Raw genomic sequence first — 22,000 nt, forward strand, 5'->3', positions numbered from 1 at the left:
CCCCAATACATATAAAAATACCCCCAAGCCCCCCCAATACATATAAAAATACCCCCCAAGCCCCCCAATACATATAAAAATACCCCCCAAGCCCCCCCAATACATATAAAAATACCCCCCAAGCCCCCCCCAATACATATACAAATACCCCCAAACCCCCCAATACATATACAAATACCCCCAAACCCCCCAATACATATACAAATACCCCCAAACCCCCCAATACATATACAAATACCCCCAAACCCCCCAATACATATACAAATACCCCCAAACCCCCCAATACATATACAAATACAGACTTACCTTGGGTCTCTTCCTTTCTCTGCCCAACGCCGCCGCGCTTCCACTGCCGGCGCGCGACGGGGCTCTCTGACGTCAGCGCGCCGGAGGTAAGCTTGACCCAGCTTCCGGCGCACCGTGCGCTGACGTCAGAGAGCCCCGTCGCGCGTCGGCAGCGGAAGCGCGGCGGCGTGGGGCAGAGAAAGGAAGAGGCGTATAGGCAGCTGTGAGTCGGGGCCCGGCCGTGACCGGCAGCAGGGCCTGGCCAGAGGTCAGGGGAAATGTGCAGCGCCGGCTGTGCGCCCCTCAGCCAGCGGGCCCGGGACACCAACCCCGGCAGACCCGCCCTGTTGGTGGCCCTGCCTGCAACTACTCACAGAGCATCTGTGGGAGAGACTTTTGTTGTTTTGAAACCTTGTGTGCACGCTGCATCTGGAATGAACAATCATGCAGCTCGGGTTGCCAGGTGTCTAGTATTGAACCAGACTGTCTTGTATTTGGAGATACAGAAAGCCGTCTGAAGAGCTCAAAGGCAATGTACCTGGCGGCATATGCCGCTGGTAAGCATAATGGAGAATAAAGGGGCGTAAATAGGGAGAGGGTGTTGGAGGGATCACTGTTGACCAAACTGAGACAAAAGCAATGACCGTTGTATGTGGTGCAGTGTGATAGGAATCAGCCTGGAGTTGCAAGTACTCACGATGAAGCCGTCCTCCGTTTCTCTCACTCTCTCTCCCCGTGTCACTGTGTCGAAGGTAAGTGACGTCACTCCCCGGCGCGGGCACGATCCAAGGCATCAGGAAGGAGATGAATGATCGATGCAGCAGCAGCTCCAAATTACTGGGACTCACCAGGTAAAAGTTAAAAGCCGTGCTTTATTGGAGTTACATTAAAAGATGGAACACTCAGAACAAACAAAAATAGAAGAACCTCCTCCCACGCGTTTCGGGCATGAATTGCCCTTTCTCAAGGCGTATATATATACTCATGCCCGAAACGCGTGGGAGGAGGTACTTCTATTTTTGTTTGTTCTGACTGTTCCATCTTTGAATGTACAGCAGGGCCCCGCTTCTCGGCGCTCCGTTATCCGGCGTTCCGCTTATACGGCGGCACCGAGAAGGGGGCCGCCATCTTGGATTTCCAGTCGCGCATGCGCAGAACGGGCGAGTGCGCCCAGCGTGCATGCGCAGACCGCAGGTTGCGCGCGCATACCAGAAGGTTGCACATGCGCAGAACGGCAAAAATGCCGGTTTGCGCATGCGCAGAAGTGAAAATCGCCGGATCCGCTTTCCGCCGATTTTCCCTATACGGCGAACCTCTGGAACGGAACCCGCCGTATACCCGGGGCACTGCTATAACTCCAATAAAGCACTGCTTTTAACTTTTACCTGGCGAGTCCCAGTAATTTGGAGCGGCTGCTGCATCGATCATTCATCTCCTTCCTGTCCTGTATTTGGTCACTGTCCAGTAAAAAATTGGAGGCAATACTGGACATGTATGTGTATACTGGTATTACCTCTCTTGACATGTATGTGTATACCTGTATTACCACTGTGGACATGTGTATACCGGTATTACTTCTCTGGACGTGTGTGTATACCGGTATTACCTCTCTGGACATGTATGTGTATACCGGTATTACCTCTCTGGGTGTGTATGTGTATATCGGTATTACCTCTCTGGACATGTATGTGTATATACCGGTATTACCTCTCTGGGCATGTATGTATATACCGGTATTACCTCACTGGGTGTGTATGTGTATATCGGTATTACCTCTCTGGACATGTATGTGTATACCGGTATTACTTCTCTGGGTGTGTATGTGTATATCGGTATTACCTCTCTGGGTGTGTATGTGTATACCGGTATTACCTCTCTGGACATGTATGTGTATATCGGTATTACCTCTCTGGGCGTGTATGTGTATACCGGTATTACCTCTCTGGGCTTGTTTGTGTATACCGGTATTACCTCTCAGGGTGTGTATGTGTATACCGGTATTACTTCTCTGGGTGTGTATGTGTATATCGGTATTACCTCTCTGGGTGTGTATGTGTATATCGGTATTACTTCTCTGGGTGTGTATGTGTATACCGGTATTACTTCTCTGGGTGTGTATGTGTATACCGGTATTACCTATCTGGACATGTATGTGTATACCGGTATTACCTCTCTGGGTGTGTATGTGTATACCGGTATTACTTCTCTGGGTGTGTATGTGTATACCGGTATTATCTCTCTGGGCGTGTATGTGTATACTGGTATTACCTCTCTGGGCATGTATGTGTATATCGGTATTACCTCTCTGGGCGTGTATGTGTATACCGGTATTACCTCTCTGGGCTTGTTTGTGTATACCGGTATTACCTCTCAGGGTGTGTATGTGTATACCGGTATTACTTCTCTGGGTGTGTATGTGTATATCGGTATTACCTCTCTGGGTGTGTATGTGTATATCGGTATTACTTCTCTGGGTGTGTATGTGTATACCGGTATTACCTCTCTGGGCGTGTATGTGTATACCGGTATTACCTATCTGGACATGTATGTGTATACCGGTATTACTTCTCTGGGTGTGTATGTGTATACCGGTATTACCTCTCTGGGTGTGTATGTGTATACCGGTATTACCTCTCTGGGTGTGTATGTGTATACCGGTATTACCTCTCTGGGTGTGTATGTGTATACCGGTATTACCTCTCTGGGTGTGTATGTGTATATCGGTATTACCTCTCTGGGCGTGTATGTGTATACCGGTATTACCTCTCTGGGCGTGTATGTGTATACCGGTATTACTTCTCTGGGCGTGTATGTGTATACCGGTATTACCTCTCTGGGTGTGTATGTGTATATCGGTATTACCTCTCTGGGCGTGTATGTGTATACCGGTATTACCTCTCTGGGCGTGTATGTGTATACCGGTATTACCTCTCTGGGCGTGTATGTGTATACCGGTATTACCTCTCTGGGTGTGTATGTGTATACCGGTATTACCTCTCTGGGCGTGTATGTGTATACCGGTATTACCTCTCTGGACGTGTATGTGTATACCGGTATTACCTCTCTGGGCGTGTATGTGTATACCGGTATTACCTCTCTGGGCATGTATGTGTATACCGGTATTACCTCTCTGGACATGTATGTGTATACCGGTATTACCTCTCTGGGCGTGTATGTGTATACCGGTATTACCTCTCTGGGTGTGTATGTGTATACCGGTATTACCTCTCTGGGCGTGTATGTATATACCGGTATTACCTCTCTGGGCGTGTATGTGTATACCGGTATTACCTCTCTGGGTGTGTATGTGTATACCGGTATTACCTCTCTGGGTGTGTATGTATATACCGGTATTACCTCTCTGGAAATAGTGACCTGACCAGCTTGGGGGGCAGCAGGATTTCCCCAAGCAGGGAGAGAGCCGGGCTGCTGCTAGGGGGCTGGGCAGCTTACTCCATCCTGATTGGCCGCATTACCCAACAGAACCCAATCAGGACGTGGTGTCAGGAGTCTGAGTGTGGGGTCAAGAAGAGGAGGAAACAGCATGGAGCAGAGAGAGAGGTGAGAGGTTTGTGTGTGTGTTTGTGTCTCGAGTGCCTCGCACCTTTCACCATTGTGTCAAATATTTTTGGAGAAGCCGCCTGGCACCCTTACATGCAGGTGCAATAAAGGGTATCACAGCCTGTACATGCCTGTTACTAGTGCTGTGTTAAATGTACAAATTAGGTGAAATGGTTAAAGCATTTTATAGGACACCTGAGGAAGTCTTGGTGCCAACAAGCAAACAGAGTAGAAGGTGGGACAGGAAGTGAGGACGTGACAAGGAAGGTGGACACTGCCTCATGGGTGTTAAATACACCGACACCTCACTCAACTTTTCTCACCAGATTGGCTCACGTGAATATTGCCCGCAAAGACCAGGTGAGTACGACAGATGCCGGTAGCAACGTCAGAAAGGTACAGGAGGCCAAATAAGTGTTGGTGCATCTCTTGGGAGGGGAGGCAAATAAGGCCAAATATAAACCCTACTAATATGTGTATGTGTGAACAAGACTCACTCCAAACGATTGAACCCGTCTTCAAAAAACTCTGCTGCACGGAGTTATCCTCACTACAGATGACTTAGACGCTCTCTCAATGAGTGAGACACTTCACACCTGGACTTACATGCTCTCTCGATGAGTGCGACTCACCCCAGATGACTTACAAGCCCGGTCAATGAGTAAGCCTTACTTCAGATGACAGTCACTCTCTAAATGAGTAAGACTATCTCAATGAGTGAGACTTACTCAAGATGACACCCCCTCAATGAGTGGGACTCTCCATATGATTTAGACGATCTCTCAATGAGTGACACTCACTCCAGATGACTTTGACAGTCTCAGTGAGTGAGTGCATAGCATCACTCTCGTGACTTATTTATAAAATGTGTTACCAGGAAGTATTACATTGGGGTTACCTCTTGTTTTCAAGTATGTCCTGGGCACAGAGTTATGATGACAAATACATGGTTACATTAAGTGAGCAGGGTTATACATTATATACAAGACATTGCATGCACAGTGAGAGATAATATATGCTTTCCTGGATTAGTGGATATTTATATAAACCCTTTGATATGATAGGACAGAGATGCCGTTTGCAACGTCGACTTTGCAGGTTTCACAAAAGAAAGGAACGGTTTGTAGAACCGTGTATTATTTAAATGGGTTACAATCTGCAGCATGAGACCCACGCTACATTGTATTGTATTGTATGTCTTTATTTATATAGCGCCAAAAGTGTACTCAGCGCTTCACAAAGAATACAGTGCAGGGAATTATAATTATACAATAAGTGCAACAAAATCAGACAATAGGAAAGGAAATCCCTGCCCCGAAGAGCTTACAATCTAAGTGGTTTGAGGGGAATGTGAGAGAATAAGTGCAGTAGATGGCAGTGCTTGGCCACAATGGGGGGGTAGGAGTGACTGTGGGTGTGAGACAGTAGCCATGAGTGCAGGCTAATGGGATGCTTGATTTGTTGGGCGAATTTTAAGGTTAGTCAGTATTAAATGAGAAGGTTAACACCATTTACAGGGAGGGGTGGGTGAGAGCAGGTGTGTATGTCTGGCTTCAGGCTCAGGGGAGAGCAGCAGGAAGGGGTAGATAGAGGGTGTGAATAGAGGATTTGTGTGGGTGTTTTTTATTGAGGGGTAAAAAAAGTTGTTGGGAGAGAGGTGTATAAATAATGGTGCAGTGGGGAGGGGGAAAGTTGGGGAGCACAGAGACATTCACAAAAAGTGAGGAAACAGTAAACAGCCACATACATGACATTAAACACACTGCCAACTACAGGGTTTCTATCTCTTTAACAGCCTGCAATTTTGGGGTAACATTTCGAAATAATGTCTTTGACATTCCTCATGGAGCCCGTGGCGTGCTGCAGTGCGCAGGGAACAGTAACAGTCAGCCCAGGGCTGGTTCATTTTCACAGTCTCAGGGGGAGCTTCCTCATCACCACACCCTGATTTCTAGACTTTTGTAACTGCTGCCTTTTATGGACATATTGCGAGACTTCACTTTTATCACCAGCTGAAGCCAGGGAGAGGCCAGCAAACCCACACCCCCTCTAGTGGCCCGAGTGAGGATGACAGGAGAGACGGAAAAGAACTGGCCAGTCAGTCAGTGTTGTTCCATAAAGAAATCTGACCAATTTGGGAGCGCCGTCCTATCAGCGCGTATCGATAACAAAGAAAAAATAGTGTCAGGGGTTAAAAAAAGAACCAAACGTGTTATCTCCTTCTCTATTCGCTCACGTGTATTCAGGCAAACTCAGGCTCTTCAAAATCCTTGTCTTTTTATAACCATGTAAGGTCAAAACAGCTGTCTGTGAAAAGGGCTGCAGGCCAATTCTGTAACCCAGGCCGTGCTGGAAAGCTGTGTAACGCGGCAGGCATAATCTTATAGGGATCCCATGTTAAAATGGATTAGAAGCAAAAAGGGGATACTGTGTGCTCGTTTGCATGTCATTACCCAGAATCCCTGCCTGAGACGTGAATATGCTCACAAGTGGTATTTTTATTTACTATAACCATGTAGGGGGATAGGAAGAGAGGTACAAAATACAGGCCCAGGTGCACAAAAGGGTGCTACATAGTAGCACGACTTTACTCCCATTCCTATGAGTGAGACGTGCTAATGCTTAACCCCCTTTTGTGCATCTGGGCCAAAGTGTAGTATTTTTAATCCAAGCTATAAACACAAATCATAATTGTACTTGCAGACAGATATAAAAAATCATGCCCATTAGACAGATTGCAGCCCTTCCAAGACTCGCCACTGGTGCCCACGTTTACTCCACTGATCACTCAATCGTCGCCGTTGGACACTCTACGTTACTTCCCGGGGCGGGGAAGTTCTCCTTCCACGTATCAGTCTAACCTCTGAATCTCTCCACAATCTGACGTCACCCTACGCATTTCGCTGCTAATCAGCTTCCTCTTGGCTCTGGGGGTGTTTTATCAGATCATAAATACCTCACGTGGCAGGGACAAAGTGGTATTGTGGGGGCTTATAACCCAGATTCGGTGCTATCGCACTTTATTGCATAACCTCCTTGGTGTCGCCTCTTTGTGTGGCTACATTCCCCTTATAAGATGTGTAACTATGTAACAATGTAACTATCTAATCCATCAGTTCATTTATAGATTTGCCCTTGATTGAACATTTACTGGGGTAGAGTGAGCGAGGCTGATGCCGCTGGCACACCATGTGGATTGTGTTTCTCTATCTTTCATTTAAAGTTAAGGGAGCTACATGACAATACGAGACAGGTCATCTGCCAGGTAACGAGGTGCAAAGGCACACTGCTCTAACTCCTGTGTGCTGGTAGGGCTGCCTGGTGTCCAGTATTGAACCGGACTGTCCTTTATTTGGACACTGTCCAATAAAAAATTAGAGATAATACACGACAAGTCTGTGTATACCAGTAATACCTCTCTGGGCGTGTATGTGTATACCAGTATTAACTCTCTGGGTGTGTATGTGTATACCGGTATTACCTCTCTGGACGTGTATGTGTATACCGGTATTACCTCTCTGGACGTGTATGTGTATACCGGTATTACCTCTCTGGGCGTGTATGTGTATACCAGTATTACCTCTCTGGGCTTGTATGTGTATACCGGTATTACCTCTCTGGGCGTGTATGTGTATACCGGTATTACCTCTCTGGGCTTGTATGTGTATACCGGTATTACCTCTTTGGACATAGTGACCTGACCGGCTTCTGGGGCTGTGGGATTTCCCCGAGCAGGGAGAGAGCAGGGCTGCTGCTAGGGGGCTGGGCAGCTTCCCCCATCCTGATTGGCTGCTGTTGAGTAATGCAGCCAATCAGGAGAAGGTGTCCGGAGCCTGGGGGTGGGGCCAAGGAGAGGAGGAAACAGCATGGAGCGCAGGTGTGTGTGTGTGTATCTCAAGCACGTTGCTCCTTTCACCATTGTGTCCAGTATTTTTGGAGACGTCGCCTGTTAACCCTGTGTGCTGGTGATTACATGTTATTGTTTATATTCTATCCTAAGTAAATTGCCGGTTCTCCGCAAGTTGACATGGAGGATAACAAGGACAGACCGGTTATTGATAATGGCACCACAATGATGAAGGTTGGATTAGCGGGGGACGATGCTCCACGCGTTACCTTCCCGTCCACTGTTGGTCACCTACGATCTCAGGCATGGAAACCTTCTAACCATATATAAGTAAAATAAGTGCAAATATGTCAGGTCTGCCTTGGGTGCAGAAGGAGTTTAATGAGGGCAGAGTTTAGACCACGGGTGGGCAACTCCAGTTCTCAAGGGCAACCAATAGATCAGGTTTTCAGGATATCCCGGCTTCAGCACAGGTGGACTGAGCCACTGATTGAGCCACCTGTGCTGAAGCCAGGATATCCTGAAGACCTGATCTGTTGGTGACCCTTGAGGACTTGAGTTGGACACCCCTGTTCTAATGGATACATATCCCAACTCCATCCACTTATCCGATACTTGTAGAACTAATTCTTCTGCTTGGCATCTTCATGGATGAATTGCGGATTCATGACCCTCTCCAGGCCCCATCTCTGCTACCTCTCCTGTGTTTCAATGTCATTACCCACCAAGTTCCCACCGAAAGACATAATAAGAAACACGCAATCACTACATTTAGGTGGGGTGAGCCCATAAGGTGCCCAACAAACAACGTTGCTTTAAGTCAAACATACCATAAATATGGTAATAACAGGAATGGGGTAAACACCTGGAACATGCTAAACAACAATGAGTTTCACATTTCCCATTGCCAGGGCACACAAGGAGGTGACGATCACAAAGCCACCTACATAGGTGATGAAGCCCACATCAAAAGAGGTATCCTGACCCTGAAATACCCCATTGAGCATGGAATTGTTACCAACTGGGACGACATGGAGAAGATCTGGCATCATACCTTCTACAACGAGCTGAAGGTGGCCCCAGAAGAGCACCCAGTGCTGCTGACAGAGGCCTCCCTGAACCCCAAAGCCAACAGGGAGAAGATGACACAGGTGGGTGACACTGTTTCCTGGTCCCCTGGATCAGGATGACCTAAGAAAAGACACTATCCTACTCACACAGCATTGTCTGAACTAACAATCTAATATGAGGCTCTTTACCTACGTGTGTCTGTGCCAAATGAGAAACATGGTCAATCTGTTTACATGCGTGTGTTTGTGTTACATTTAACATAACTCCTTCCTAACTCCTATTACCTATATATCTAACACACACTGGAGAGATTATGTGGGGGAAAAACCCTGATACAATGACTCTTGTTCAAAATGCCTCTCCAAGCATCGATTTCTAGGCTAGGTACACACGTGTCATGTGTAAGGTGACATCATATTAATGCGGTTTCTATTTTCTGCGGCAGTGATGTTATACACTGAGCTGCCTACTTTAACCTGTGTGCAGCAAATAAAATTACCCCTTGTGAGCACATTCACACGTCGCAGACAGCTCTGCCACCCTGCCCCTCCCCATTATCTCTTAGCATGCAGTGTTTCCACTGCAGCCAGGGTTTCTGGGTAACGACATGCAAATGGGCACAGTGCGTCACTCTTTACTGCTTAATACATTTTAACATGGAACCCTGTAAGCTTTAACCTAAAATGCAGTTTGTTTGGCTGGTGGTAATTACAATCGTTCCTTCCTGATCATGTTTGAGACTTTTAACACGCCGGCCACCTACGTTGCAGTCCAGGCTGTGCTGTCGCTCTACAGTATGCCTCTGGTCGTACCACTGGTATCGTGATACATTCAAGTGAGAGTACCACACACACTGTGCCCATCTGCGAAGGTTATGCTCTGCCACGTGCCATTCCACGCATGGACCTGGCTGGACGTGACCTGACTGACTACCTCATGAAGATCCTGACGGAGAGAGGCTACAGCTTCACCACCACGGCCGAGAGAGAAATTGTGCGAGACATCAAGGAGAAGCTGTGCTACGTCGTTCTAGACTTCGAGCAGGAGATGGCCACAGCTGCTTCCTCTTCCTCTCTGGAGAAGAGCTACGAGCTGCCTGATGGACAAGTCATCACCATCGGCAATGAGAGGTTCAGGTGCCCAGAAGCCCTCTTCCAGCCTTCTATTGTTGGTAAGGGTCCAAGGAATGGAGAATAGATTCTTTGTTAATACGGTATTGTACACTAGGGAAATGAGCTTTATTAAAGGGTTGTGTGACCTCGTGAATCTTTGTCTCAGGCATGGAGTGTTGCGGACTTCATGAAACCACTTTCAACTTAATTATGATGTGTTATGTGTGACGGAAACACAGTGCAGGGGCTCCTTGTGCTTGGGAACACAGTGCAGGGGTTCCTTGTGCTTGGGAACACAGTGCAGGGGTTCCTTGTGCTTGGGAACACAGTGCAGGGGTTCCTTGTGCTTGGAAACACAGTGCAGGGGTTCCTTGTGCTTGGGAACACAGTGCAGGGGCTCCTTGTGCTCGGGAACACAGTGCAGGGGCTCCTTGTGCTTGGGAACACAGTGCAGGGGCTCCTTGTGCTCGGGAACACAGTGCAGGGGTTCCTTGTGCTTGGGAACACACTGCAGGGGTTCCTTGTGCTCGGGAACACAGTGCAGGGGCTCCTTGTGCTCGGGAACACAGTGCAGGGGCTCCTTGTGCTCGGGAACACAGTGCAGGGGCTCCTTGTGCTTGGTCCTGGGCAGAAATTAATCAACTTGAGCTGGTTCACATGTTGCATAATGCTCTGCAAAACTTTATATTGACCATAAACCAGAATATAGTGTGCGAAGGTGTTAAACACCCTTGAGACATAATATATTCTAAGAAAAAATAAGTTTGAAGGCTTTTAGGCTTCAGTTTGAATTTTGTTTGTGTATGACAGGTATGGAATCTGGTGGCATTCATGAAACCGCCTACTACTCCATCATGAATTGTGACGTTGACATCCGTAAGGATCTGTACGCCAACACAGTGCTGTCCGGAGGTACCACCATGTAACCAGGAATCGCCGACAGGATGCAGAAGGAAATCACAGCCCTGGCTCCCAGCACCATGAAAATCAACGTGAGTTTCTGTCCTGATAGAAATAGAGGGTAGTGCACGCGCTCAGACAAATAGGTGACAGTGGGGTACTTAGCTGCCGGTGCGCTGGTTCTGGGGAGCTCCTGACGTCCCCAAAAATAGTCCAGTAGAGAAGAAGCAGGCTTCTCTTCTGTCCTGATAGAAACCATAACTCTAATGTGCAACAAAGGGGTGTGTATCATTTAGAGCTGGCTTTGTCTCAAGGGTGCTCAACTCAAGTCCTCAAGCCCCCCCCCCCCCCCCAAGTTTTCAGGATATTCCTGCTTCAGCACACATGGCTCAACTGGTCCCAGCTTCAGCACAGGTGGCTCAATTGGTTCCAGCTTCAGCACAGGTGGCTCAATCGGTCCCTGCATCAGCACAGGTGGCTTCTGATTGAGCCACCTATGTTGAGATATCCTGAAAACTTGGCGGGGGGGGGGGGGGTTGGGGGGGCTTGAGGACTGGAGCTGGGCCCCCTGGTTTACACAGTGGGAGTCTATGATTTACAGTAAGTAGCAAACGGCCCGTTCAAAGCCCGATCTTATCTGGCACCAGCATTATTATTCATGTGAAAGCTCCAGCTATCCACATAATAAAGTGGATTGGAAGCTAAAAGTGACACACATACTGGGTTCTTACTTGCATGTGACTACCCAGAATCCCTGTCTGCTGTGACAATACGGTCAATGCAGCAGGTACATACAGATACACTCATGGGCATCAATTCTTTGCCGTGTTATCTAGAAGGAATAGAAACTTGTTTACAGTTGCAAAAGGCAAATGAATAATGCCCCCAAATGCAGAGCACGAGTATCTGAAACCAGTGGTTAATATTAAACTTCAGCAATAGGTCACTTATTGCTCATGTTTAGTCCATTTGGTATAACATTGCTGTTGTCCCTGCAGATCATCGCACCACCTGAGCATAAATACTCAGTGTGGATCGGAGGCTCCATCCTGGCCTCTCTGTCCTCCTTCCAGCAGATGTGGATCAGCAAGCAGGAGTACGACGAGTCCGGGCCTTCCATCGTCCACCGCAAGTGCAACCTAAACACCACCTAAACTAACGGGACTTCACCCCACTTCAGAGATGTCCCGGCCCTTACTCACCATACCAACCAATGAACCAATCGCCTTTTGGTGGAAGCTGCTGAAAGCATTGTCTGGGGTATATTAAAGATGGCAGCCCCCATGATGATTTCTTGTTCTTAGAGGAGATGAGCAGCAGGTGTTAGCAAGTTCTGAAAGTCTTGTGTACAAATTACATCTATGTAGCACCGGCATGATGGTCCATTAAAAAGTATAATTAACAGTGATGGGGGCTTCACTAGGACTGACTGAGCCACTCGCTGGCGGGGGGGGGGAGGCAGTAACACTTACTGGGGGGGCAGTAACACTCACTATGGGGGGGGGGAGGTAGTATCACTCATCACTGGGTGGTCGTCCCATTCATTGTAAGGAAGTTGCAATTATTATATTTATTTATACAATGTTTTACCAGGACGTAATACATTGAGAGTTACCTCTCGTTTTCAAGTATGTCCTGGGCACAGAGTTAAGACAAATAATACATGGTTACAAATACAGTTACATAAGTGAACAGGGTATACATTATATACAAGTCATTGCATACATACAGTAAGAGATAATATATATTATAGGCGTATATAACAGTTACAGACCAAGTTAAAATGTGAGACAGCTTTACAGCTTTAGTTTTGAAAGAACTTAAACTGGTGGCGGATGTGAGAGTCTCCGGTACATTGTCCCAGTTTTGGGGTGCACGGTAAGAGAAGGAGGAGCGGCTGGATACTTTGCTGAACCTTGGGACCATGAACAGTCTTTTGGAGTCAGATCTCAGATGATAAGTGCTGCGTGTGGTAGGGGTGAGGAGCTTGTTCAGATAGGCGGGTAGCTTGCCCAGAAAGAATTTGAAGGCAAGACAAGAAAGATGGACTTTGCGCCCAGACTCCTTAGTTGGAGGAAAGTTCAGTCATTGGTGGTAGTAACAAATAAGGGGGAGAAGGGGTAGTATGCAACCCAGGGCCGCCAACAGAAATTTGGAGGCCCAGGACAAATTAAAGGAGAAGTCCCCCCTTAAACCACCCGTTAACCTCTCCCCTCCAGCGCACTGGGGGTCCCTGAGAGGGGGGAGAATGAGATATGGGCCGGTGGGGGGGTGGGAGGGGGGTTTGGAAAGAGTATAGAAAAACTACCAGCGCAACAATACGTATGTAACGGGTATTCCCCCACCCAATCGCATATAGAGTGCATGTGAGGGGGAACCTATATGTTACCAGGTGTGGTGTAATATACCTGTCAGGCTCACAGGAGGTCTGAGCCTCCGCTAGTGAGAGCCTGGGGTGAATCCTCTGGAACGATCTTCTAATTACAGCGCCTCCACCTGTGCAGGATTCTAGGAGTGTAGAATGTCCCCTACACAAGACCCACATATATGAACCACATACACCAAGGTATACATAACACAGGTTTACTATATGGGCAGATAACACAATACACATGCATCAACAATATGATATCAACAGTACATAACTTCAGTGTCACCCTGTAACACTACTAAGCACAACTATCCACACAACTCGCAGGGCCTTAACCCCACACAGTATTCCCAAAGTCCTTGTACCCAAAGTCCCAAGAGTCCCACAACCCTACCCACGTGTGGGACAGCGCTGCCCACTAAGATGAAGTGTATAGGTAGTGCACTTGGTGACTTGGATAATACCTGCCCAGTTCTTCCTGCAACCGGGTACCGCAGAACTATGGAAGAGGACCCGTCTGTGTCCAGCGCCGAAGCCTCAGCGATGGGGGTCTCCTTCTGAGCAAGCTCACCGCTCAGACAGTCTCTGTCTCTGCTCTGCAGAGAATGATTCCTTGTACACGGACCCTTCTTGTCAGAGCACACAGCACTGCAGCTGTGTCACTGGCTGAACTGACTAAACTGACTGCTAACAGGGCAAGGTCCCTACCTAAGGGGCCTTCCCTAAAGCAGTCACAAGCTGAAGGGGAGTGGGGTCTAGCTGGGGCCTAAGGGGAGACTTCTGGCCTAGTGCAGGATGCTACTTTCCTCCCTGCACAAACACACCCTCCCCTCTCTGTGTCCCAGCTCCTAACTGACACTCCCTGTCTGCACACAACATTGTATCTCCTTTGCTGCAGGAGAATCTGTAAACCCTATTGGTTTCAATGCAGCAGGTGAAAGGGCAGTCCCCAGAGGCTGCTGGGAATCGTAGTCCACTCACGACCTCTTCTCTATTAGCGCCGCGTGCGCGATCTCTACTGCGCATGTCTGAAGCTGTAATGGCCGCCACTACTCTTAACTGAGCATGCGCAACTTCCAAAAGCTCCTGCACACATATAATGGCCACCGCCACCGCTACCCTTGCCAACCTCTGTGCATTGCACTGCACAGGCGCAAACTCCCGCGCCAACCTCAACATGGCCGCCGCGACTGCTCTGCTTACGCGCAAGCCTCCGCACATGCGCGAACACATTAAACATGGCAGCGTCTTGCCGCAGCTGCCACCGGGAGCCCCCGGGAACGCGCTCGCCCCCGCAGCAGCACACACGCAAGGGGGAAAGAAACCGGCAGACAGGGGGACCGGAGGGACCCTGGCTACACGTAATATAGAGATTATTGTAAATATAAAAATGTATGATATCTATAAGATAAAAAGCACATTGAATAGCGCTATACAAAAACATTCAACACTATATGAAAGATGCTAGAAGAGATAAAGGCCTGGAGAGGGTAGTTATGGACCTGGGGGAGAGGGAGGGGGGAAAGAGGGAGCGGAGGGAGGGGGGAAAGAGGGAGCGGAGGGAGGGGGGAAAGAGGGAGCAGAGGGAGGGGGGAAAGAGGGAGGGGAGGGAGGGAGGGGGGAAAGAGGGAGGGGAGGGAGGGAGGGGGGAAAGAGGGAGGGGAGGGAGGGAGGGGGGAAAGAGGAAGGGAGGGGGAAAAGATGGAGGGGAGGGAGGGGAGGGGGGAGAGGGGGGAAAGAGGGAGGGGAGGGAGGGGGGAAAGAGGAAGGGAGGGGGAAAAGAGGGAGGGGAGGGGGGAGAGGGAGGGGAGGGAGGGGGGGAAGAGGGAGGGGAGGGGGGAAATAGGGAGGGGGAAAAGAAGGAGGAGAGGGAGGGGGGAAAAGAAGGAGGAGAGGGAGGGGGGAAAGAGGGAGGGGGAGGGGGTAAAGAGGGAGGGCTTAGGGGGGAAAGAGGAGGGAGGGAAAGAGGGGGGAGGGAAGGGAGGGGGGAAAGAGGGAGGGGGAAAAGAGAGAGGAGAGGGAGGGGGGGAAGAGGGAGGGGGGAAAGAGGGAGGGGAGGGGGGAAAGAGGGAGGGGAGGGGGGAAAGAGGGAGGGGAGGGGGGAAAGAGGGAGGGGGGAAAGATGGAGGGGGAGGGGGGAAAGAGGGAGGGGGAGGGGGGAAAGAGGGAGGGGGAGGGGGGAAAGAGGGAGGGGGAGGGGGGAAAGAGGGAGGGGGGAGAGAGGGAGGGGTAATTGGGTGGTCACTCAGTGATTGGGTGGTCTCAGTAATTGAGTGGTCTCTCAGTAATTGGATGGTCTCTCAGTAATCACTACACCGCCGCTGTCAGCACTTGCCCTTCAGCAGCTGGAGGGTTAACAGCTGAACCCCGCCCCCCTTCACGTCACCAGCCCTAGACCAGTGTTTGACGTCACGGGATCGCTCCTCCCCTGCCCCGCCCACACAGCTGGGGATATAAAGCCGGCCCGAGCCCCTCCTTCTCTCTCCAACCCCAGACTGAGCAGCAGCAACAACAAGCAACAGCACAGGTAGAGTGTGTGAGTGTGTGAGTGTGTGAGTGTGTGAGTGTGTGAGTGTGTGAGTGTGTGAGTGTGTGAGTGTGTGAGTGTGTGAGTGTGTGAGTGTGTGAGTGTGTGAGTGTGTGAGTGTGTGTGTCTTTTTTTGCGGGGGGGGTTACCCCGGGGTGTGTCTGCTCATCACATTTCTGGGGTGAGGGACACGGGGTAATTCCCAGCCTCAGACCCGCTCCCCCGAGACCCGCTCCCCTGAGACCCGGGCGGAGGGGTCACATTGGGGGGGGGGGGGGGGGGCGGCTTGTACCCTGCCCGGTGTCTGTGATTGCTGTGGGTAGTGGCACTGCACGAGTTGTGCCTCCCCTCCCCCCCTCCCACCCCCCCATCCTCATTGTGTGATGTGCTGACTCCTGCGGATGTGCTGCGCCCTCACACAGGGAGCGCTATCTGCAGCCCCTCCTGCGCCTCTGTGCTTTGTCTCTGTGCATCCTATGCCTCCGACACCATGTGGCTGCTACAACATGGCGATACAGGGACACCATTTTCTAACATGCCACCACAGTGTCCCTGTGCAGCCCCCACACCCTGTGATACATTGTGTCTGCGTGCCTGACATGCTGCTACATCTGCCTTCACAGCTGTAACCTTGTGTGGGGGAGGTTGGTGCATTTGGGGTGTGGAGTGGCATGTAGAAAGCTTGTGACAACCTATGTTGTACCACCTTGGTGAGTGAAGCCTCCAGTGGTAAAGCAATGGCCTTTATCTAAACATTATACAGACCTTGCACCCTTGTGTAATAGACCTTGCACCCTTGTGTAATGACATGCCAATAAAACCTGGCTGGCAGGTTGTCACTGGGCACTCCTCTCTCTCACCCTCCCCTCCCCCACCATTCTGCATAGCTGTGAGGTTGGGGTAGTAACAGAACACTGCCTTCTCTGGCATTGTCTCCACCATCTCAAGGCTTATTAATGGTATCCCTGTTGCAATCTACTCCTATTCTGCAGCTACAATCATTTCACTTGCTCATTGCCTTTATTACATCGTTCTCCTGGCTTCCCATCAGTCTGGATCCCTTACAAATGTATCTTTCTCATCCTAAAGGCTTTGTGAGCCTCCCTACATATCAGCTTTGATCTGTTTCTGCACTGCCACCCTATGCCATTGATCACACTTTAAACCTCTCTTGCCCCTCCCTGCCCCTTTGAACACCCTCACTCAGAATACCCGAAGCCCCTTCTCTCCTCACCTTTAAGTGACACCACCTAAATTTAAACATTACAATAACCTGGTCTCACTGCACCAAAAATGGCACTTAACCACTGTGACCATGTACTGCACTTACTCAGCCCAAATCTCTTAATATGCCACTGGGATTGTAAACTTTCATTTTCCTTTCAGGTTGTTGGATTGTTGCATTATAATTTCCTGTCCACCAACACAAAAATTCTTGTATGTGACAGTAATAGCTTAAAAATGAATAGTAACCTTTACTGCCATTTAAGACATTCACACTTAAGTGGGATTTAATGCTGGGCAGGGACCCATGTATACGGTGTTAAGCACAATGTGTCCACCATATTGACTGCCACGCCTTGTGGGAGACCCAACCACTGCATTTATTTTTAATCCGTCTTAAGTGACCTCCAATACGTATTTGGAGAAATCTACCCAGATGAAGAGCCAATTATGGGAATTTGCCTGGCTGTCTGGAAATCTATTGCATATGCTATGTCATGCGCCCAGCCGTAGCGGTGATACTAATCAAACAGCAGGAGATATTGGTGTTCCTTGAGGGGTGTATATTGATCAGGTCATGGCTGCCAGTACTCTGGCTGTGGTTTCCCCTAATCAGTATGCCGCCTGCGTCACCGATTTCAGCAACCCTTCTCTTCCTGCTAGTTACAGAAATCCTGCTAGTTGCCTGGGAATTTTTAGTGGCGTTGGTGCCATCTAGTGGCCAAGCAAGTCTGAATTTTCCTCACCCATTATTTTTATTTAATTTTTTTATTTTTATTTAATTTTTTTATTTTTATTTAATTTTTGTACGGTAAATACAGGCCTCCACTTAAGGGGGCATTGCAATACTTTACAGGCATTTTAAGGGCAGGACATTGATCCAGCAGGAAATGGCCTCTGAATTGTCCGATGACCGGAAACTTCTTGGCCATTGAGTGCAGCTCAGTTTGTGGAATCACCCAGAGGCTAAATGCAGTGAAGTAGTTCATGTTTTAATACACATTCTTGAGGTCCAGATCTGTCCCCTTCTAACCACTTGTTGGTGGTTGCATCCTTGAGGATTCAGTGCCGCCTGTTGCGCCTCTGGGGTGGCTGCACCAATGACGCCATTAAATGTTCATTATGTAGCTTTACTTCTGAATACATTGTAATACTCCCACACTTCTCTCCTGCAGATTTAGCAGATCACAATGGACGACGATATCGCCGCTCTGGTTGTTGACAATGGCTCCGGTATGTGCAAAGCGGGGTTTGCTGGTGACGATGCCCCTCGTGCCGTGTTCCCTTCCATCGTGGGGCGCCCCAGACATCAGGTATGGCAGTCCAGGTTCCTGGCTAGAAGTCAGTACTAGCGATGTGAAGGACTTGACCATACATCGTGCTGTAGACTTGTAGCAATACTTCCAGGAGTCTAGATTCTACTGTGGGGCATTCCAAATAGCTGGGAATGTGATGCCCTAATCTGGCACGTGTGAAGTGGTCAATCCATGTTTTGTCAACTGCATCATTGTACCTTAAAGAATTTGCTCCACAAATAACCACATAATGACTTATAAGGCTTGCATAAAATAGCAGATGCCATTAACATCTTGGTCATCGTCTCCTGTTAACATTAAAACAGTTTTTGAGTAGGCTGGAAAGGAGACTGAATACAAAGGGTGTAGGTTGATGGTGGTATTAAACGTGTTTTGAAGTTTAACTTGTCTGCTATATTCTATGCCGTGTGTGACTAATTGTCCTCTGCAGGGTGTCATGGTTGGCATGGGACAGAAGGACAGCTATGTAGGTGATGAGGCTCAGAGCAAGAGAGGTATCCTGACCCTGAAATACCCCATTGAGCACGGAATTGTTACCAACTGGGATGACATGGAGAAGATCTGGCATCATACCTTCTACAATGAGCTGAGAGTGGCCCCAGAAGAGCACCCCGTGCTGCTGACAGAAGCCCCCCTCAACCCCAAAGCCAACAGGGAGAAGATGACACAGGTGCGGCAAAGTCAAACTTTGTACTTTCTAATATAACTGACTTCAAATACCGGTTACCCTAATTCTAGAGCCCACAAACGGTTAATTCATAACTTCAAGAACACTTGGTTTGAGGTGTAATATACATTTTAGCATTAAACTGTAGGAGCTGAATTTTCGCTTGCAGATCACCTACAGGACTTGTTTCATGGGAGTTTATGTATTGGGCAGTGATAGTGATGACCAATGTTAGAATAGTATTGGTGACTGTTGGAAAGTTTTGTTGCCTCTAGAAAATGTAGGTGTTCTAAAGTTTGACGTGACCCTTGACTGTCATGCCATTGGGTTGCACCACGGTTATGTTGCTAATTGGCCTCCTTCATTCTAGATCATGTTCGAGACCTTCAACACCCCAGCCATGTACGTTGCCATCCAGGCTGTGCTGTCTCTGTATGCCTCTGGTCGTACCACTGGTATTGTGATGGACTCCGGTGATGGCGTCACCCACACTGTGCCCATCTATGAAGGTTACGCTCTGCCCCACGCCATCCTGCGTCTGGACCTGGCTGGACGTGACCTGACCGACTACCTCATGAAGATCCTGACGGAGAGAGGCTACAGCTTCACCACCACGGCCGAGAGAGAAATTGTGCGAGACATCAAGGAGAAGCTGTGCTACGTCGCTCTAGACTTCGAGCAGGAGATGGCCACAGCTGCTTCCTCTTCCTCTCTGGAGAAGAGCTACGAGCTGCCTGATGGACAAGTCATCACCATCGGCAATGAGAGGTTCAGGGCTCCTGAGGCCCTTTTCCAGCCAGCCTTTCTAGGTAAGTGTTGGTTGATTAGCGCAGGGGCTCAAGTCCTCAAGCCCCCCACCCCAAACAGGTCAGGTTTTCAGGATATCCCAGCTTCAGCACAGATGGCTCAATCAGAGGCTGTCTTCAACTGAGACTCAGAGCCACCTGTGCTGAAGCTGGTAAATCCTGACCAGGGGGCACCCCTGGATTAGAGGAGTTGCTTAAAGCAGCGGTGCACCAACTGGGGGGTGGGGGCAGTTGCAGAGTTCCCACACTCTCCCCCAGGCATGTAAATTAAATGCCGGGGACCGCGCTAGGCCTCTACAACCTCTACTTACTGGGATTCTGCCGACTTCAGCACGCATGACCATGGCAACACGGCATCATGTGACGTCATGGTTGCTATGGTGATGTCAAATGATGCCGCATGTCAGGTCACACGACCCCGCGGTATCAAGTTAAGGAGGGGGGCGGCCAACGTAGAAGGTAAGGCAGGGGGGTGCCGCAAAAACTTTGCTCGCCCCTGGCCTAAAACTATCCTATATTTACACACACACACACACACACACACCACCTTTGTAGCACTTCTGTCACCATTAATTTTCCAAACACAAACTCCATGTCCGTTACTTTTCTACATATCTGGTTCGGATATTCGATTAGCGCTTTAGTAGTTTGTGGATCTCCACTAAAGGATATCTTGGACTTGTCAGGGGAATTATCTGAATATCTGTAGATCTAAAGCTTCCTCCAGTGGACAACTGACTTATACTGCAACTGTGCAGTGACACTTTTTTTAAATGTTTTTTATTTAAATACAGTAAAATTAAATTCTCCCTGGTGCAGGGATTCCTTGTGCGTTGTCCTGTACAGACCTGAATCAACATGAGCTGGCTTGCATGTTGCATAATACTCTGCAAGACTTTCCACTGACTGTAAAACTGACTATGGCGTGAGGGGCTGTTAAACTCCCTTGAGACATAGCCTTCTAAAACATTTGAAGGCTTTTATGCTTCACCTTGCATTTTGTTTGTGTATGACAGGTATGGAGAGCAGCGGCATTCATGAAACCACCTACAACTCCATCATGAAGTGTGACGTTGACATCCGTAAGGATCTGTACGCCAACACAGTGCTGTCCGGAGGTACCACCATGTACCCAGGAATCGCCGACAGGATGCAGAAGGAAATCACAGCCCTGGCTCCCAGCACCATGAAAATCAAGGTGAGTTGCACTGCTTGTATCTACATCTTGCACCAGGTTCTGCACACCATGTAGTGTTTCCAATATCTCGCTAGTCCTCTTGGCTGACTTACATTGGTGACAATGGTCAAGCTTATGTACAAGACCCATGTAAAATTTGCTTTTATGGTCCATTAAAGGTATCAGTCCACAAAATGCCTTAGTGAAGATGGAAATTGTCATATTGAGCTACTCTGTGACAGGCACAGTCATTGTATATGTAGTGTCCTCTGATGGCTGGCAGTGGATCTTATGCTGGAGTCTGGGAGTTTGCATCTCCCTCATACAGTGGCTTAGTCTGTTAAAAGCTCAATGTTCTGGAAAATAATATAACTGAAACTGTCCCTGCAGATCATCGCACCACCTGAGCGAAAATACTCCGTCTGGATCGGAGGCTCCATCCTGGCCTCTCTGTCCACTTTCCAGCAGATGTGGATCAGCAAGCAGGAGTATGATGAATCCGGGCCTTCCATCGTCCACCGTAAATGCTTCTAAATCCACGTCCTGACCTCTGCAGAGTATAAACAGCATGATGTCTTATTCTGTTTGGCTCCACTGTGGGGACTGTAGCAGAGAAAGTAACTGCTGTGTACCCTCAATGTGTCTGAAGACTGCAGTGTATTTGTCATTCCAGTGATGTGATCATTCCGAGATGTTCATTGTCACAGCACCTTTGCTTTTTTTTTTTTCTTTCTGATTCGCAGCTCTCGGGAGCTCTGTAGACAGTGGCATTTAGTGCCACTCCATACGGACTAACTTGTCACTCCCATCTACAGTTAATGTTTAGGGGTTACGGTATCCTTTAGATCACTGAAGAGCCATTAATAAAGATCTGTATGCTCAACCAGTTGAAATAAAGTGCAAACATTTAACATGATTTTTTCACTTGTCTGTCTTATCTCTGGTGTCAAAGGTAGTCTTGCATGGGACATGATCACCTCAAAATGCTAAAGTCAGTGTGCGCTGTCCCTTCAAATCCTCTCTCCTAGGTCTGCAGTTTCCTCTTTGCTGCTCCCAATCTCTGGTGATCAGCAGGGCACTTTCAAACACATAAATACATAGTGTGCAAAAAGAGAAAGACAATATTAATAATAAAA

General features: G+C 48.6%; 2 protein-coding genes across 3 annotated transcripts; both read left to right on the top strand.

Moving 5' to 3' along the window:
- The first annotated feature begins 4,081 nt into the window (after window positions 1–4,081).
- Window positions 4,082–12,184, top strand: LOC142463323 (actin). Of its 2 annotated transcripts, XM_075565922.1 has the most exons (5): window positions 4,082–4,206; window positions 8,605–8,844; window positions 9,636–9,935; window positions 10,687–10,868; window positions 11,775–12,184. In XM_075565922.1, the coding sequence occupies exons 3-4, from the start codon at window positions 9,665–9,667 to the stop codon at window positions 10,800–10,802; spliced, it is 387 nt and encodes a 128-aa protein (XP_075422037.1). In that variant the 5' UTR covers window positions 4,082–4,206; window positions 8,605–8,844; window positions 9,636–9,664; the 3' UTR covers window positions 10,803–10,868; window positions 11,775–12,184. The 2 variants fall into 2 exon arrangements, with proteins under 2 accessions (XP_075422037.1, XP_075422036.1); XM_075565921.1 differs by lacking the exons at window positions 4,082–4,206; window positions 8,605–8,844 and having other exon boundaries at window positions 9,630–9,935.
- Window positions 12,185–15,516: 3,332 nt separating this feature from the next.
- On the top strand, window positions 15,517–21,780 carry LOC142463324 (actin, cytoplasmic 1-like). Its single transcript, XM_075565923.1, has 6 exons — window positions 15,517–15,674; window positions 18,074–18,211; window positions 18,645–18,884; window positions 19,252–19,690; window positions 20,704–20,885; window positions 21,255–21,780. The coding sequence occupies exons 2-6, from the start codon at window positions 18,089–18,091 to the stop codon at window positions 21,396–21,398; spliced, it is 1,128 nt and encodes a 375-aa protein (XP_075422038.1). The 5' UTR covers window positions 15,517–15,674; window positions 18,074–18,088; the 3' UTR covers window positions 21,399–21,780.
- The last annotated feature ends 220 nt before the right edge of the window (window positions 21,781–22,000 follow it).

This window comes from Ascaphus truei, chromosome 11 (assembly GCF_040206685.1).
Source record: "Ascaphus truei isolate aAscTru1 chromosome 11, aAscTru1.hap1, whole genome shotgun sequence".
Classification (NCBI taxonomy): domain Eukaryota; kingdom Metazoa; phylum Chordata; class Amphibia; order Anura; family Ascaphidae; genus Ascaphus; species Ascaphus truei.